This window comes from Vespula pensylvanica, chromosome 23 (assembly GCF_014466175.1).
Source record: "Vespula pensylvanica isolate Volc-1 chromosome 23, ASM1446617v1, whole genome shotgun sequence".
NCBI lineage: Eukaryota > Metazoa > Arthropoda > Insecta > Hymenoptera > Vespidae > Vespula > Vespula pensylvanica.
Genome location: NC_057707.1, coordinates 2,671,104 through 2,689,953, shown reverse-complemented (window position 1 = coordinate 2,689,953; position 18,850 = coordinate 2,671,104). Strand labels below are relative to the sequence as shown.

The window sequence follows — 18,850 nt, the reverse complement described above, 5'->3', positions numbered from 1 at the left end:
ATAATTCTAATTATGATGATTTAATTTATACACGCTTTTTAAAATAATGTCCGAGATAAAGAGTAGATGGTAGTATAAAACAATATCGTGGAAAAAGAAAAAAAGAAAAGAAACAGAAGAAGAATTTTCTTTCTCGCGTCGTCCTAAATTTCAGAATTTTTAATTTCATCAAAAAAGAAAAAAAAAAAAAGAAAAGAAAAGAAAAAGAATTCGGTTTCGTTAAATTTACATACCGGGTTAAGAGAGAAGAGTTCTTTTATAAATAAATAATAATACGTTCTAAAAGAAAATCGTGTATAATTTAGAAGAAGAAAAAAAAAAAATCTCCGTTTTTACAAATTTGGGTCATCATTCGCATTAATCGCGTATACATACAGGATTCTAATCGCCGGAAATTCGTATTATATACTTAAACTCGATTGCATCAACTATAAAAGTATATTTAAGATCTCTTTTACATAAAGTTCGATACCTTTATACCTTACACGTATATTACATACGTATTTTTATTTATTTAATTAATAGAAAAAATGATTTACAATAATGCTTGAATTTTTTAATTGTTGCACGACATTGCAAATATATAATGATATATCCATATAATATATCATAGAAAACGTTTGAAAAGTAATATAATATCTCGAATTTATTTATTTTACGTACGATACGTGTGCGTTTGATGTTAGAAGGTGGGTGTTAGAATGAAACCATTAAGAGTCATTGAAGAATTCCAAAGTGAAGCCTGCGCAATCGGGTCCGTTTGTTTTCCGGCTTCTGTGTGTAAAAGAGAAGTGAGTTTTGTTAAATATCAAAGTGCCATCGGTTCTTTCTGGGTGAGCAAATAATTTAAAAAGCTACTCGTAATAATTAAAATTAAGAAAACATATATTAATGATAATAAGAATAAGAATAATACGAATAAAACAATAATATATATAAATCTTTCAGGGGTTATTGTCGTGTTACAATTATGAAAAAAAAAAAAAAAAAAAAAAAAATGAACGATTATCTTTAGAACGATATTTAAAAAATATCTTTCGAGTTCTTGTATGTAACAACAGGATCGGCCGAAAATTCCTACGGTGTTTATTTGTTTATTTTTTTCTTATTTTTTATTCATTCCTTGTACGAATAACTCTCTTTTTTATTTTCTTTCTCTCTTTTTTTTTTTTTTTTTTTTTTGGAATCAAATTATAAAACTACATTTCGTTTGATCGATATTATGAGTATCGAAACGTTCAAATGTCTCAACGAATGAATCTCATTAATCGATTATACATTTCGTTATTTATCATTGACATACGTACGTACGTACGTACACACCAATAAAAACAACGTTTCAAATTTCGAATAAATAATAAATATCTAAAATATCGTGACAAATTTAATCAAAAAAAAAAAAAAAAAAAAAAAAAAAAAAAAAAAAAAAAAAAAAAAAAAAAAAAAAAAAAAAAAAAAAAAAAAAAAAAAAAAAGTACGAACGCGAATTAATAAAAGGATCGTCTTACGTCTAAAATAAAACTTTGTACAAACAATTTCTAACGCAATCGTAAATATTAAAACGATATTCATTAAAAATGAAATACCAGAGTGGCATGGTTCGAACCGTTGTAACAATAGAAAATCTAACAGAAGCTAACAAATAACAATCGTCAGAAGCAAGATCCTAATCCGCTAATCTTATTTCCTCTACTTCGCCGTCCTCTCCTCCTCTCGTAACTAACTAACTAACTAATTTCATTTCGCAATCGACCTTTTCTCGATTACGTCAGATATTAAGGCGGGATTGGCGAAGGATTGCTGAAAGGTTGAAGGAAAGGGGGGGCGGGAGGGGGAGGGGCGGAGGGAAAGGGTAGACGAAGAACATCCTCCTTCTAAGATTCTAAACCAAAGTCTAAATTAATATTAGAAACATTTTCAAGATGGCTGTTAATAGTCAGCGTGCGTGGACAGTAGCTGACCGTGTTCAAGGTCTTATTCAATCGTTTAATCGGCTTCCTTTTCAAGATCTCTCTCTCTCTCTCTCTCTCTCTCTCTCTTTCTTTCTTTCATTCGTTCTTTACATTTCTCTTTTACTCTCTCTCTCTCTCTCTCTTTCTTTCTTACTCACTCTTTTATTTGTCTCTTTATCTATTTATCTCATTCTATGTTTCTTTCTCACTCTATCTATCTATTTCATTCACTCTATTTCTCTCTATTTATCTTATCTTATCTACCTATCTATCAATCTATTTATCTCATTCGCTCTTTATCTTTCTCTCTGTCTGTCTTTTTCTAGCTTTCTCTGTCTTCCTCTGTCTCTCTCTCTCTCTCTCTCTCTCTCTCTGTCTCTTTCTCTATCCATCCATCCATCTATCTATCTATCTATCTTTCTTTCTCCCTCTTTCTCATAGATGTTTCGTTCGTTCGAACGATCGAAGGGACTGCCGTCGAAGTCGTCGTTCTACAGGAGACGGCATTCCAAGGACTAGACTCGAAGAAGAACGATCATCGAGTTTGTTCTTCGATACATCGTCCTCCTTTTTGAATTCCATTTCTTTTTTAACACCTACGATAGTAGTGCTTCTATAGGGTGTGCCATTAAAATTTTCACCTGAGATATTCGATTAAGTAGAATGACGTTAAGTATCACGTACGTATATATATATATCTGAGCGATTTCATTCGAGTAATATATATTATATATATATATATATTTTCTTTTTTCGTTCTTTTTTCTTTTTTTTTTTTTAACTCCATCGAATCGAGGATGAATACGTTCTAATAATTATGAGTCTACAGGTTTTAAAATATCGACTGATCTGAAATGTCGATCTGCATCGATCGATAAAATTTAATTAACACATTATTTAATTCGAGCAAAAGGTCTATCAAAAGTTAATAAAACAGTATCGAGAGTAACAAAAAAAAAAGAAAAAGGAAAGAACGTACGTCTCGGAACATATTGAAAAAGTAAAGAAGAGGATAAAAAAAAGGAGATAAGAAAATGAAAAGAGAAAGAAAAAAAAAAAAAAAGAATGAATACTTCGGAGTATATCGGAAGAGAGAAAAGAGAAAGAAGAAAGGAAAGAAATCAGCCTGATTAATTATCAAACGTCTCAATTAATGAATTAAAATGAATCAATGAATTCATTAATCGATCGATCAATTAATTAATGAATGAATGAATGAATGAATTGATTGATTGATTAATTGATCGAACAATTAATCGAACAATTAACGTTTTAGAAAACGTTGGGAACATTTTCGGTTTAAAAGACATTTTGACATTAAAAGAGCGAAGAAGAAAAAGGAAATGGCGTTCAATGTTCGAATGTTAAACGTTCTCTCTCTCTCTCTCTCTCTCTCTCTCTCTCTCTCGATGTTATCCAAACGGAAGAGATCGGTAACGCAAATTAGATCCTTAAGCGATTGAATGCACCCCACCGTAGGTGGTTGACTTCCTCGCTTCGGTAGCCTTCGACTCGGGCAAAGATCGCATCGCATTGAGAAACCGGTCGTCTTACTTCCGAAGAAGGCTCCGATGCATCCTCACTATAGAGAGAAAGAGAGAGAGAGAGAGAGAGAGAGAGAGAGAGAGAGAGATAGGGAGATCGTGATCGAGTAATGGTCTTGCATACCGACGTTGTACATACAATTAATTTATGCGATCGAGAATAAAACTTTGAATCGCGTCAACGCGTTCTGAAATCGATCCATCTTCTTCCTTTTTTTCACGGTAGTTTGTTTTTCATTTTGTTTCTGATTTCTTTTTCTTCTTTGTTTAACTTGTTTACTTCGTCTCTTTTCGTTTTTATTTCGTATCTTCGTTTTCCTTTTTCTTTTTTTTCTTTCTTTTTTTTTTTTTTTTTCGTTTGATTTTCTATCTTATTTTCTATCTCTCTTTTCTTGTTTCGTTTCGTTTTACGTACATGTATATATATATATTTTTTTTTATTTTGATACTTTCAATTAGTTAATTTAATCACGCGAACAAATTGAAACCCTCTCTGTTCTTTTATACGACCTATTATTATATTTGATATATTTCATTTAAAAAAGAATGTAATAGAAAAGAAAAGGAAACAAGTGTAATGCATTATTTATTTCATTCATGCGAGTATCGTTCGACTATCTATTATTTATATCTTACTATATTCTCATATCACTTTACAAGTCGATAAATGAACACTGGTACACACACACACACACGTGCGCGCGAATAAAAAAAGAAAAAAGAAAAAAGAAAAGAAAAGGAATAAAAAGAGAAAGATACACTCGATCATCGCTCGGATACCTCGTGATAAAACAAAACGATCGATTTCATAGAAAATTTTCTTTGCAAACGGAGACAGAGATAAAAGATAATAGACAGTCGTATATCATTGGTAATAACACGTACATCCAGATTCCACGGATGCCGATCTCTCACTAATCTACTACTGGTTTCTAACATCTAAAATAAACAGGAGCTAGCTCGATACCAATACGAAAATCCTATTCTCCTTTCTTCGTTAATTTCGCGGAAATTTCAAAAGAAAAAGAAGAATAAAAAAACAAAGAGAAAACCAAAAAGAACATACACAATAAATATAAGAAATATAATGAACAAATAATTAATTCTATATATATATATATATATATATATACATATATATAAAAATAAGAAAGAAATATTTTCGAATGATAAATCTCAAAAAGGAGAAAATAAAAAGATTGATTGGATCAAAATCAAAAAAAAAGAAAACAAAAGTCGGTTTCGTAAAATTACGTGAGACCGATTACGAGTTTCAAGAGGTCAATGGATAAATACTGATCGATCTTTTTTTTTTTTTTTCTTTTTTTCCTTTAATCATCCGAATGACCTTCGATAGATACGCTTAGAAACTTTTGACCCAATCCGCGTTACGATCTCATTCTCGGATTAATCCGGAACAACCGGTTCCGATTTCCGTTCGTTTATCGTAATTCTATCGATTAACGGATTAAAGTTAAACGGTCCAGCGAATTTCTAAGCATTCCTCTTCATCTTTCTTTCTCTCTCTCTTTCTCTCTCTCTCTCTCTCTCTTTCTCTTTGTCTTTCTCTTTCTTATGGATTCTCATCCGATGGCTTCTCTTCCTTCGCAAATGCTGTTCCGTTCTAACCAACCTACAGAAGGTTTTCGAGCTAGCGCGATGGAATGCAGTTTATTCGATCGGATCGGATCGGATCGGATCGGATCGGATCGGATCGGATCCGATCGGATGCATTAAAAGACACGTGTGCATTACTACGTATGCGAGGGTAAGCATTGGATCGGAAAAAGAGAAAAGGGGAAAGGAAAAAGACAAAAGAAGAGACAAGAAAAAGGAATCAATCGTTCGAATCTGTTTAGAGAATGTAATTTTGTTTGTGCGTTTAGAAAAAGAAGGAAAGGGAAAATAAAAAGAAGAGGAAGAGAGAAAGAGAAAAGGATAATAACAGCAGTTTGATGATGATGATGATGATGATGATGATAATGATATTTTCGTTTGACATTTACTTATGTTAAGATAGATATGAATATATATATATATATATATTTGTTTATTTATTTATTTATTTAAAACCGAATGAAAAAAAGAAAGTCATAAAGAAACAAAAAAGAAAAAGAGAGAGAAAAGGAAGAAATAAAATCAATAGAAAATAATTCGCATAATTCGAATCGAAGCGTTGATAATAATGCGCGAATTCGTGAAAATTTTCTTCCGTCGTTCTGTTACCTCCGAGTATGTTGAAAAATTTAGAAAACACATGTGTCGAGAAACGAAGACCGATCGTAGTCAAGATGAGAAATCATGATTGATGATATTCGCATAATGCATAAGAAGATTTTAAAGAAGAAGAAAGGAACTTCGGGTTGTTGAACGAATCGTGGGACGTTGGGGAACGCGTTGGCGAAGAAACTGCAAAACCAATAAGAGAGAAAGAAAAAGAAAGAAAGAGAGAAAGAGAGAAGAACAGACAGACAGACAGACAGACAGAAAGAGAGAGAAAAAGAGATAGATAGATAGAGAGAGAGAGAGAGAGAGAGAGAGAGACGGAGAGAGAGAGAGAAGACAACAGGTTGGGTTGTTGCTTTTGGTCCAGAAATGCAGCATCCCTGCCTGCTATGTCATTTCGTTTATATACGAAAGGGATATTTTATTCGAGTAGAAAAAAAGATTTTCACTACAAACACGTTTCAAAACATTCATTCTTCTAATCGTTTCATCTAATATCAATTAATTACGTTCGCTAATTTAATCATCATTATTAAATTTTTCTTCTTCTTCGTTAATCGCGTCTATTACTGCTTAAAAAAAAAAAAAGAAAACGAAAAGATATAGACCGGTCAATTTTTTTTTATTAGATGATTTTAAAAAATAATAAAATATTAATATCTTTTTCAGTATTTCGATCTTGTTTCATTTTTCTTTTTCTTTCTTTCTTTCTTTCTTTCTTTCTTTCTTTCTTTTTACGAAGTCGAATAATATTAGTCGAAAAACGGAGACGACGAACGATTAGATTTCAGATGAAAATTCGCGTGAGAGAGAGAGAGAGAGAGAGAGAGAAACATGGAAGATGTGATAAGAGATCAAAATTGTCCGTTATTCGGCCGAAACCAATCGAATTGTTCGAAAGCGACAATGAGTCGCGGCCTTTACGAGGCTACATCTTCCATTGGCGTCACGTTCGTCATTGTCCGGAATATCGGAGCGACATTCCTCACGACATGCATGTGAATGCATTTAGCGGTATAGTTCGTGCCTCGAAATATAAATTTTTCGAAAACGGTCAAACGATTCTAAGATCTAAGATCGCTCCAAAATCGGAATCACAAATAATCTTATCCGATCGATCGAACACGGATCGGATCAGATCGAGTGTTTGTTCGTTTGTCAATAAAAAAAAAAATAATAATAATAATAATTACTATTATCAACGATAAATATTATTAATAATAAAACAACTATGAAAAGAAACTGTAAGGAGCTATTAATAATTAGAATAATAATCATAAATTTGAAGGAAATTTTCTCGGATAATCGAATGAGACGAAATCAGCTGATTTCTGTCAAAAACGAATCGTCACGTGATTATTAAGTCCGAAAAGAAGAAAAACAAAGCAGAAAGGAAAAGAAAAAGAAATTAATAACTAAGTCGATTAGAGTGTCTGTTAATTCCTGCAAAAAAAAAAAAAAGAAAAGAAAAAAAAGAAAAGAAAGAGAAAGAAAAAAAGAAAAGAAGACAATGTCGGTAATAAATGAAACAAGACCTATCGATTGATTAAATTCGATTAAAATCAAATCATCATGCGTGGATCGTACTAACTTTTGTTAAATAATAAAAACGGGATGGAATAAAATCAATTGTGATTTTTTTTCTTTTTATACCATTCGAAAAGCAATTAATAATCATTCGAAAATCAAAAGACGACCTCTGAACGTTTACAAGAGTTTACGTTTAACGGTGAATAAAGATAGATTTAATATTTGAGAATATATTCGATGACAATGAGGATGATGATGACGGCGTGATGATGTTTTTATAAAATCTACATCGGTGAACCGTGTGTATTTATGAGAAAGCCAAATGGTTCGTTCGCCGACTGTAGGAAATTCGAACCCCTCAAAGGCTGCAGGCTGACTCCTTTTTTACCAGCTACTCGACTCCCGCCGTCTCATGGCGAAACGTTTGTTCAGTGATTCTCAATTCCGAAGTTTCGATCGACTTCTTCAAATTCGATTCCATTCGATTCGATACGATTCATGGAGAAAAAAAATTTTTTTCTTATCGTTCACATTATTTCTCCCTTTTTTCTTCTTTCCCTTTGTCAACAAGATTATCATAAAATCTGATTGACAAGATTGATCCGATCCTACGTTTTCTTCTTTTTTCTTTTTCTTTCTTTTCGTCGTCATAAAATTTAATTTCCACCTTACGAATGTAGGAATTATTATCATAGAATGATGGTCCCTTCTCTTTCTCATTGAAAACATTTAATCTTTAATTTTTTTTCTTTCTTCTTTCTGTCAATCGTCGTCCCTTTCGTCGAACTTATTTAATCTTTAATATACCGTATAAAAATAAAAAGATAAAGATCGAAGAAAAATGTATTCGTTCGTGGTGCAAAAATGTAACGATTGATATAAATCGAACCTATTATCGATTATCATAAATGAAGAAGAAGAAGAAGATGAAGAAGAAGAAGAAGAAGAAGAAAGAAAAGAGGAAAAGAAAAAGAAAAGATAGAAAAGAAGGAGAAGAAGAAGGTGTAATAAAGAAAAGGGCCCAGCCCTGAAATTACATCACAAGAGATCTACTTCACGAGAGATCTAACAACCGAGCGAGCAACCGAAGCAACAACCGAAGCAACCGAAGGAATCGTACAAAAGCACACGATTACAAAATCGGCATTTAATCTTAGCCAAAGGCGTAGCTATCTCACAATTCCTTAGAAATTTATTAGATAGAGATTTACATATATTTACGTATATATGTATTTATGAGCCGATCGTACACACGATCGTATCGAGTTAACTCGAAGGTAGCTTATCTTAGCGAACGTAGTAAATGTACCATAGCTTTACCACGAAGAAAGAAAGACAGAGATACAGACAGAGAAATACTGAGAGACATACAGAGAGAGAGAGAAAGAAAGAGAGAGAAAGAGAGAGAGAATATATACATATATATATATATATATATATATATATATATATATATTCGTATGTATGACAGAGAGAAAGAGAAAGAAAGAGAATATGTGCATATGTATGTATCCATATATGTGTGACAGAGAAAGAAAGAGAGAGAGAGAGAGAGAGAGAGAGAGAGAGAGAGAGAGAGAGAGAGAGAGAGAGATATTGAGAAGGAAGAGACGTCATTGGTGGAAAGGGATGCCAGTGATGGTCCCAGCCAGAGAATCGGAAAGTCGTTCGCCAGTCTTTACTCGGCACTCGAGACTAAACGTTCGTACGTTTTCGTTTATATCTTCGGTCTTTCAACTAGCGAAACTTTGTTATCATTATTTTATATCAAAAGAGAGAGAGAGAGAGAGAGAGTTCTTATTATTAACGATAATAATAATTTATTGATAAAAAAAAAAGTGATCACAAAATACTTTTTGTCCGGCAGAAAAAACTTCTCTATTTCTATCTGTGCCTAATCGCATTTAGAAGTTTTAGTTATCGTTAACCTCGATGATGACGATTTATTAATCAAGAAGACAAATTTTGAGATTAAAGAATCATTGAGAAAAGTGATATTCGAAGGAATTCTTTTTGCTCGGTGAAAAAAATGTTCTGTTTCTATTTGTATCGCCGCATTTAGAAATTTTATAGTTATCGTTAACCGTGATTAATGATTTCTTAATCGAAAGAATATTTTGTTTTTAATGAGAAAAAAAAAAATAAAATAAAAAAATATAATTGATAAAGAAGCGATATCAGAAAGTACCGGATGGGAAATTATTTTTGTCCGGTGAAAATATTTTCTGCTTGTAGTCGCGTTTACGTTTAGAAATTTTTTATTTATCATTAACTATGGTAATGATTTAACAATCAAAAAGAAAGAAAATGTAACGATATCCAAAAGATTTTAGGAAAACGAAAGCTTATCGAAAATTGTCTTTAGAAATTATTGTTAATTTATTCATTAAATAATTCGATATTTCAAAGTTCGAAGAGATTTTGTATAAATCATATTTATATCTTTTAAAATGTTATTAGAAATTATTTTTACTCTGAAGAAATTTAAATAACTCTTTGGATCACTCTCTTAATCGTAAAAAAAAAACTTCTACGTTTAATTTGTTTACGAAATTTGAAAGATAATAATAATAATCTCTATTCAAAAATTTCAATGATCTATAATTCGTTTAAAAGTTATATTACAAACGAAACTAAAAATTGTTTTCTCTCCATCTCTTTCTCTCTCTCTCTCTCTTAAAAGAAACATCAAGAAAAAATTGAAGGGCTTTTATCGAAAAAAATAAACATACGTACGTACATATAAACGAACTAGATAGAATCGAACGATTTGATAAAAAAGAAAAAGAAAAAAAAAAAGAAAAAAAAATTAATAAGAAAAAAAAAACATGTGTATTACGCCATTACGTCATCGAAAGTTATTAACAAAAATTGCGATCTCCGGCAAACAGTGAATTAAAAAACAGCAGGGCCGAACCGACTTAAAGGATCTAAATTCTAACTTGGATCGACGAAACGGTATGTAATGACAATTAAATTTAAAAAAACAAGAAGAAAAAAAAACAGTATTCCTGAAAGATCTTCGAATCGATCCTTATAGATCTTATAAATCGATCGTCCGTGTAAATAAAAAATTAATAATTAATCATACAAATTGGGAAACGATAAATACAGAACAAAAAAGAAAAGAAAAAAAAGAAAAGAAAAAAAAAAAAAAAATAATTTTTCGTGCACTAGAACATCGATTGATTATTTTAGATTTAGATCTACAGATCTTGGTAGGATGATCTATCGAAGGGATCTCTTCTTGGCGATCGATCGTCTAGACAACAAATTTGGTTTGATAGTCTAACATATGTGTCTATATAAATACAAACAAACCGGTTTCAAAGGAATCGTTCTCATTCCGTTAGGTCAATCCTAAGCAAGATTAGATTCCTTGTGACTTTGAAGGAAAAGCATGCTTTATGATATTCGTCTTCTTCTTCTTCTTCTTCGTCTTCGTCTTCGTCTTTTTCTTTCTTCTTTCTTCTTCTTCTTCGAGTATTACTGCTAGTTCGAAGAATAACGGAAAATCTTTTCTTCTTGCGAAAAGAAAATAGTAATCGATGATTTGTGTAATAAGAGAGAGAGATAGAAAGAGAAAAATTCATTTGCGAAACGAGGACAGTCTCGTTAAACGATCGATCGATCGATAGATAGATAGATCTTTTGAGGATCAATATTTCCAAATCGAAATTGAATCGTCCTACTTTTTGGTGCATGATCCATCTCGAAATCACGATCGATCGATCGATCGATCGATCGATCGAATTGATCGATCGATCGTTCGTTCGATCGGTCGATAAATCATTTTGGTAGTTAAATCAATTATTTGACTTTCTTATACCGGGTATTAAAGAGTTATTATTACTATGATTATTAAATATCGAGAATTAAAAGGAATGAATTTTTATCGGATTTTAAATGATCTATATCGAATCGTTTATTCGATCTTATATTGGAATGTTGGAATAAAGATTTGAATTTTACGAAACCCTTTTCCTCTTGTCCTTTTTTGATATATGAAAAATTAAAAAATTAAAAAATAATAATAATAATAATAATAACATTTTATAATAAAGCTTCCAGACGCATGTGCATAACATAATAATAACATATAACCCTTAGAAGCCAGTATTAAGACCGGACGTTGATTCGAGACTTAACATAGTGTCGTCTTTATAAAAGAGAAAGAACCATGATGACCTTGAGAAATGCATTGGATCATTATACACATACCACCCACGGTAGATCGAGACGGCAGCTGTTGCTCGTTCGCTCGCAATATTTTTTCCCCTCTTCTTGTTTTATCGTGCCTTTTTTTTTTTTTTTTATTTTTTATTTTCTTTCCTTCTTTTTTTTTTTTTTTCTTTTTTCGAAGTCGTAAGGATAGCAGTAGAAGGACGAAGGGCTTCTCGAAGGGTATATAGTATAGTTAGTGGCAGAGGCAGCTGGCATCATGGACGGCTTACACCTGCCTTTAAGTATTTGCCGATCCCTCGACCAACTTTTTCTTTTATTTTTTATCTTGTTTTATATCTTTTTCTTTCTTCCTTTCTTTCGTCCTTTCTTCCTACTACAATCTTTCCTTTCCTTTCTTTATTTGAGATCACAGTTTTCTTAATCCCTTGCGACTTTTAACGGAGAAAAATTGTTCTCGTCGTCGTTCTCATTAGTAATTTGTTATTGAATGGAAAACGCGTTGTAAGATTCATCGATAGCGTTGCACGATTTTTTTCTGAATCAAAAAAAAAAAAAAAAAAAAAACTGTTATCAATTAATTACTGACACTAATCGATACTCAGTTATCAAAAAAGAAAAGAGAAGAAAAGAGAAACCGTAAGAAAGATCGTAAAGAAAATTCGGGAGAGGCTGGAGAGAAAACGAAACGATAATAAAAAAAAAAAAAAAAGAAACAAAATAAGACAAACAAAAGAATTTCCTAAACCATCAACGAGGAAGAAGATTTCCACGAAATGCAATTTTTCACAAAATGAACGCTAACTTTCTCCAGGATTTACACTCGAGGAAGAATAGGAACGGCCTCGTAAGATATCGCGATTCGTTTTCGCGCGACAGACCGTGTTAACGACGTCTTGGCGTCAGAATGAGAGAAAGAAAAAGAGAGAAAGAGATAGAATGAGAAAGAGAAACATAAAGAGAGAGAAAGAGAGAGAGAGAGAGAGAGAGAAATATAGATAGAAAGAAGATGAAAATAAAAGAGTGTGCGAATAATATGATACACGGAAAGTACAATTAATTCATTCATCGGATGCATCTCCGTATTGCATGCTCTCCTTATTTCCTCCTCTCTCTCTCTCTCTCTCTCTTTCTCTTTCTATATATATATATTTGTATATGTGTGTGTGTATATATATATATATATATATATATATATATATATATATCTGTCTCTCTTACACGCATAGAACTTGCATTCAAATCTCCCGCGATCAGTTTATCTAAGCTGGCGCCAAGGAGTGAGCTCAGTGAGTCTCTTTCAGATATACATACACTTCAGTATATCCCAACGAGTTTATTATTATACTTGGCTTCTTTTTTCTTTTTTTTACTTGTGTTTTTTCTTTTTTTTTTTTTTTGTTTTTTTTAATTCTCTGATTTTTTCTTTCTTTTTCGTTCTACTTATTCCTTCATCATCCTTCATCATCATTAAACACGATTCGTTACCATTTCTTATTTTTCTCCGTGTAAATGTCTTAAAAATTGTTAAAGTAATTTTTAAAAAATCGTTACCGAACCTTAGACCGGCCGTAAGATCGGTCGGACAGTCGAAGTTGAAAAAATTTTATGAAAAATAAAGAACAGATTATAGACTTCGAAATATTTGCAAAGAAATAAACGACAACTCGAACGAATGAAATTTTTATATACAAGGTCGATGTAATAATTTTTTTTCTTTTTTTTTTTTTTTTTAATTAACAATAAATTTATTACAATCTAAATATTTTCTTACGAATATTACAACTGTTTCATCTACGTTATTATTTTTATAATGTCGATCCACAGTTGTACTTAATACGCGAACAAATTTTTTTCTTTTAAATCGTTAATAAAATATTTAGATGTATCATATTTTATATCGACAATTACAAAACTATTATAATTACTTCTTATTTCAACAAATTGAACGTTTGTTGTATTGCGTTAGATTGCAAATAACTTAACGAAATATATCAAATTGAAATTAATATACATATGTAACTCAATTAGGTAATTTAAAAAACTTGTTCGATTTGGTACACCTCTCTCTCTCTCTCTCTCTCTCTCTCTCTCTCTCTCTCTCTCTTCTTCTCTTTTCGCGTCGTCTGAACGTTTTCAACAGCAGCCAGTAATTTACCGTAATTATTATGTTTATCTTTCTCATTCACTTAAGTCTCGCGAGCTGCATACTCGTTGCACACTTGAGTTCGACCTTACCGAAATAGGACTTGCATTCTTCTCTTACTAACTCACTCTTTCTCTCTCTATCTCTTTCACTTTCTTTCTCTATCTCTTTCTCTCTCTTTCTCTATCTTATTTTGAGATGAGTCTTGAAAGACTGACGCCAAACTGACGCCACGTGCCGATCATTATGCTCTCGAAAAGGGCGGTCTACACGTGGCCGATCCACTTTGTCAAACTCGATTTGCGTGATCTCTGTAAGAGTCAAAGAAAAAGAAAAAGAAAAAGAGAAGGAGAAAGGAAACAAGCAGGTATTCGAATTTTTGTCAAGTAAACAGGTTTACTTGCAATTTCATTTTATAATTACGTATGATTGATCTCTGTTTACTGTCTTTAAGCTACATAATTATACTTAATAACGATGATAACGATGATAATTATGATGATGATGATAAAAATGATATATAAAAATAATAAAAATTCTATGATGTCTAATGATTACACTGATGATAATGCAAATAATAATAATAATAATAATAATAATAATAATAATAATAATAATAATAATAATAATAATAATAACGACGATATAGAATAATTATTGATAAAAGTAATAATGACTATATTCTGATCATAATTAAACAATCAGCATATAAATAAAAAATGAAAAAGAAAAATAAAAAAATGAACACGAGATAAGTAATTTACTTACGTATCAAACGAGAAAATAAGAAAACACAATAACGATGATTAATAATCGGTAGTAATAAACGAGATAAAAATAAATGAACAAAGTATGTGAATAAATGTAAAGAAGAAAAAACACAAAAAAAGATACACAACAAAAAAAATGGAAAGAAAAGACAAAGAGAGGAAAAGAAGAAAAAAGGGAGAGAAAGAATCGGAAGGAAGATAGAAGTCTGCAATGAAGAAAGATAAAGAGAGAGAAAGAGACAGTGTGAAACCGATAGAAAAAGAAAGACAAAGAGAGATAAGAGTTTGCAATTAAGATAAAGAAATAAATAAATAAAAAGAAAGAGAGAGAGAGAGAGAGAGAGAGAGAGAGAGAGAGAGAGAGAGAGAGAGAGAGAGAGGAAATATCGAAATACATGAATCAAAAGAAGGAAAGAAAGAGACAGAAAAGCTGATAAAGAGGAAAGACAAAGAGAGAGAATCGGAAGATAGGAATTTATAATAAAGAAAGAGACAGAGACAGATAGAGAGGGAGAGAGAAAGAGAGAGAAAGAGAGAGAGAGAGAGAGAGAGAGAGAGAGGAAAGAGAGCAATGAAAAATAATAAGAGCCATACTTCTCTCTCTCTCTTTCTCTCATTCTCTTTTCTTTAGTCGCTGATTGTGAGAGAGAACTCTCGTGAGAGCGGGTGGCCTTGAGCAGGTCATCACCTCCGGCCGGTGATGCTGCGCCGGTGATGTTGCTGCCCAAGCTGGACCATCTTAACTTCTTCTTACTCCTTGAACCCTCTCTCTTTCTCTTTCTCTCTCTCCTTTTTTCTTAACATCCAAGAAAGCTCGACGACATTCGTCCTCCTACTCCCCAATTCTCGTTGCTTCTTTGCATTTTTCTTTCTTTTTTTTTTTTTTTTTTCATATATAATAATTTTTCATATAATTCCGCACGAAAGTTGACTTCATAATAATAATAATAATAATAATAATAATTATTATTATTATTATTATTATTATTATTATTATTATTATTATTATTATTGTTAATGTTATATTGAACTAAATTATAAGAAATAAAAAAAAATGAAAAGACAACGAAAATACTATTAAATTGATTAATATTGAAATTTTTCAATGGAAAGATATTTGAATATACGAGTGTTCGAATGATAGTATTATTCATTGATTCAGCAATTCTATAATAATTAAAAAATAAAGGAAAGAACCAAGGAAAAATTGTATAATAAAAATAAATAGAATGAATATAATCTATATACACGCGCGCACAGATAGACAAAATATTATTAAATTGGTCATTAATTTATATGGAAATGTTTTAATGTTGTTGAATGAAAAAATATCGAATGCTATAAAAAAGTTATGTTTCTAAACACCGACTAGATATTTATAGTAACTATATGATAACCATATGTAAGGATTAGATTCATTTACAATGAGCTCTGTAAATTTGAGCTAGAAGACACTGACAAGGTAATCGAGTTTTGTATCTGCAATGTAATCTTATTTCTTGAAAGTCTACACTCATTTCTTCGAAATGGAATAATCCGAAAGGGGTTAACGTGTACGGCCCTGTACTCATTTCAATCTGTCACGATTAATAATCAGAACGAAATCAAGGATTTACGTTGATGATAGATAATTATTTTTTAGATAGTAATATTTCGATAGAAATCACATTAAAAAAAAAAAAAGTTACCAGAGACAGAAAAGAAGAGAGAGAAATAATTTCTTCGTTTACGTTCATTGATATTTTTTCTAAAAATTTTTTTTCTTAATTAATAAACAAAAGAAAGCAAAATGATATACGTGATTTATTAATTATAGATCGCTTTTTATTAATTATCATTTGATTGATCGATTAATGACATCTTAATTGACCAAATATTTAATGTCAAAATAAACGAGGATTATCTCGTCGAAAAATTTTCATATTAATTATTAATACACTTAAACAGTTCTCTTTTTAATTACAATCGAATATTTTCTATGAATTTTCTAGTGCTTTATATTGAAATAACAATTGTAAAAATAGACAAATGTTTTCATCTCTCTTTCTCTGGCTGTACTTTGAAAACTTTTCAAGAAGAAAAAAATAAAAAGAAAAAGAAAAAAAGAAAGAGGAAAAAATGAGACTCCCAATGCAGAGTCGAAAGTATTTTTAGTCCTGCAAACACACGTTGTCGGCTTTCTTTTATCCATCTATGGGGGGACTCACGGTCGACGGTAAAAACAAATGATTTCTGATATAGATTTCTAAAAAGAACTCACCCTAATATTTTCTAACGCTTTGATCGTTATAATCCTATTTTAAAATTGGTTTATATAAAATGCATATACATTTGATATAACTTTATTTCTCTCCTTTCAAATATTATTTTTAAACTATCTACAACAGAATGATGTAGGCATTTAAAAAGTAAAATATCATTTATCTCAATAACTCAATTATTTAAAAAAAAAAGAGAGAGAGAGAGAGGACAAGAATTTCGATCGAAAATAATTTTCCTTTTTTAATAAGTAAATAAATAACTAACTAACTAAATAAATAAATAAATAAAGAACTATCTTCGTTAAAAAAGATAAAATCTTTCATACGAAAGTAACTTGTAAAAATTCTATTTTAAAACATATAATACACGCACGTACGTCAATAAAGGCATTCACATTTCTATTAATTAATTTCCCAATCGAATGATATAATCATGTTCATTCACATAATCGGTATCTTAAAAAAAAAAAGAAAAAAAAAGGAAAAAAAAAAAGGAAAAGAAAAAGAAATCTTTCAATGAAACAACTCCGACGTAAATAAATATTTCTATAATTGGCAAAGAAAAGAAAAAGTTGAAGAAGAAGAAAAAAAGAAAAAAGAAAAGACGAAAAGAGTAACGTAATATCATAAATAGAAAAGGAAGCTTAGAAACATTAGATAGAGTAATAGCTTATGATAGAGTATGAAGAAGTATACTATATGCACGGTTATATTGAATGTTTAATAAAGACAGGTCAAATGGAGTCAACAGTGCAGCTGTGTCTACTAACAATAAGATCAAAATGGTTTCCTCGATTCATTATCGCTATTATTTAAAAACACGTTTCTTCTATTTACTATACTCTTCCGTATTTTTGCTTTGTCCTTTGACAAACGTCGTTTTACACCGTCATAGATTCATTTTTCTTAATTGAAACGTCACTTAGAAAAGACGGACATACATACACGCACGCGCACACACAATTTTTTTAATTGATACTCTTTGTTAAATACTTCCCGACATAACTGAGAGTTACGTTATTGACTATGATTTCAACAATGACATTTCTTAATTTCTATTTATAGGTAAACACATTTTACCATTGATGAAAATTGTCTATAATAATTTTTCTTTTTTCCAATTAAATCTATACGCAAAGAAAAAAGATATTCTATCCGTATGGTATTTAAATATTTACGACGATTCTTATATTAATACTGATTTAATTGTATAAATTCAAATAATAATAATAATGATAATGATATTAAACAAATAATGATGATAAATATAACAGAACGAAATATTATACGAATTATTAACAATTCATATTTCATTTCTTTTTCTTCTTTTCTTCTTATACAAATATTTATATGTAAAATAAAAAATAAATAAAAAAAATCTTATTCATTGAATTTCAGAACGAGATGAAACGAGTTGCCTGAATAGAATCGAAGACTTCCGCGGGTCGGAGGATACTAAAACGAACAAAGGTGAGTTTTCTCTGCTTCAAAAGAAAAGAAAAGAAAAGAAAAGAAAAGAAAAGAAAAGAAAAGAAAAGAAAAGAAAAGAAAAGGTACAAAAAGAAAAATATAAGAAAAAAAAAACGAAGAATGATTATTGCAATCATTGATTAAGGAACTATTTAAGAAAACGAGCCCGAACGATATTACCCTGCTTTAGTAGCTTACAATAACGAGCAACTTGATTGTAGCATTACGCCTTCTTATACACACGAATACATACAAACTCGTGTATATATGTATATGTATATATGTATATATATATATATATATATATATATATATATATATATGATTATTCGATTATTACCGAAGCCTCCAGCGTGTTATTAAATTATTGACGAGAGAAAGAGAGATAGAAAGAGAGAAAGAGAGAGGGATCATAGAGCAAACAACGTTTCGAGATAATTTCGATATATCGAAATTATTCCCCTTGATCACGATGCGACGCCTCTACTACTTTCGTTCGAAAATTAAATCCAAATCGTTCGTAATAATTATTGAAATCAAAATGAAACTCTTACTTTATCGTAAAGAATTTTGTTCGAATTAAATTACATCGAATTGAATCGAATTGAATGGAATTGAAAAGGAAAGGAAAAGAAAAAAGGGACGAAACCGATCTGAAAATGAATTAATTCGATCGAATGAAAATTAATTGGAGAGGGCTAGAATGAAATAATACAAATCCGAGACTTCGAAACTAAAGGAAGAAAAGAGAAAAGAAATGAGAGCAGTA

At 30.7% G+C, this 18,850-nt stretch overlaps 2 protein-coding genes across 3 annotated transcripts in view; one reads left to right on the top strand and one right to left on the bottom strand.

Annotated features, from left to right (window-relative positions):
- Positions 1-18,850, top strand: part of LOC122636655 — a 49,601-nt gene that overhangs the window by 15,114 nt on the left and 15,637 nt on the right. For both annotated transcript variants that reach the window (XM_043828134.1, XM_043828133.1), the window contains exon 6: positions 18,010-18,081. In XM_043828134.1, coding sequence (XP_043684069.1) covers positions 18,010-18,081 — 72 coding nt within the window. The remainder of the gene's footprint in view (positions 1-18,009; positions 18,082-18,850) is intronic.
- LOC122636680 (probable 39S ribosomal protein L24, mitochondrial) overlaps positions 658-18,850 on the bottom strand; it is a 36,695-nt gene continuing 18,502 nt past the window's right edge. The window contains exon 6 of the mRNA XM_043828196.1: positions 658-774. The gene's annotated coding sequence lies outside the window, so the exon portion shown is untranslated. The remainder of the gene's footprint in view (positions 775-18,850) is intronic.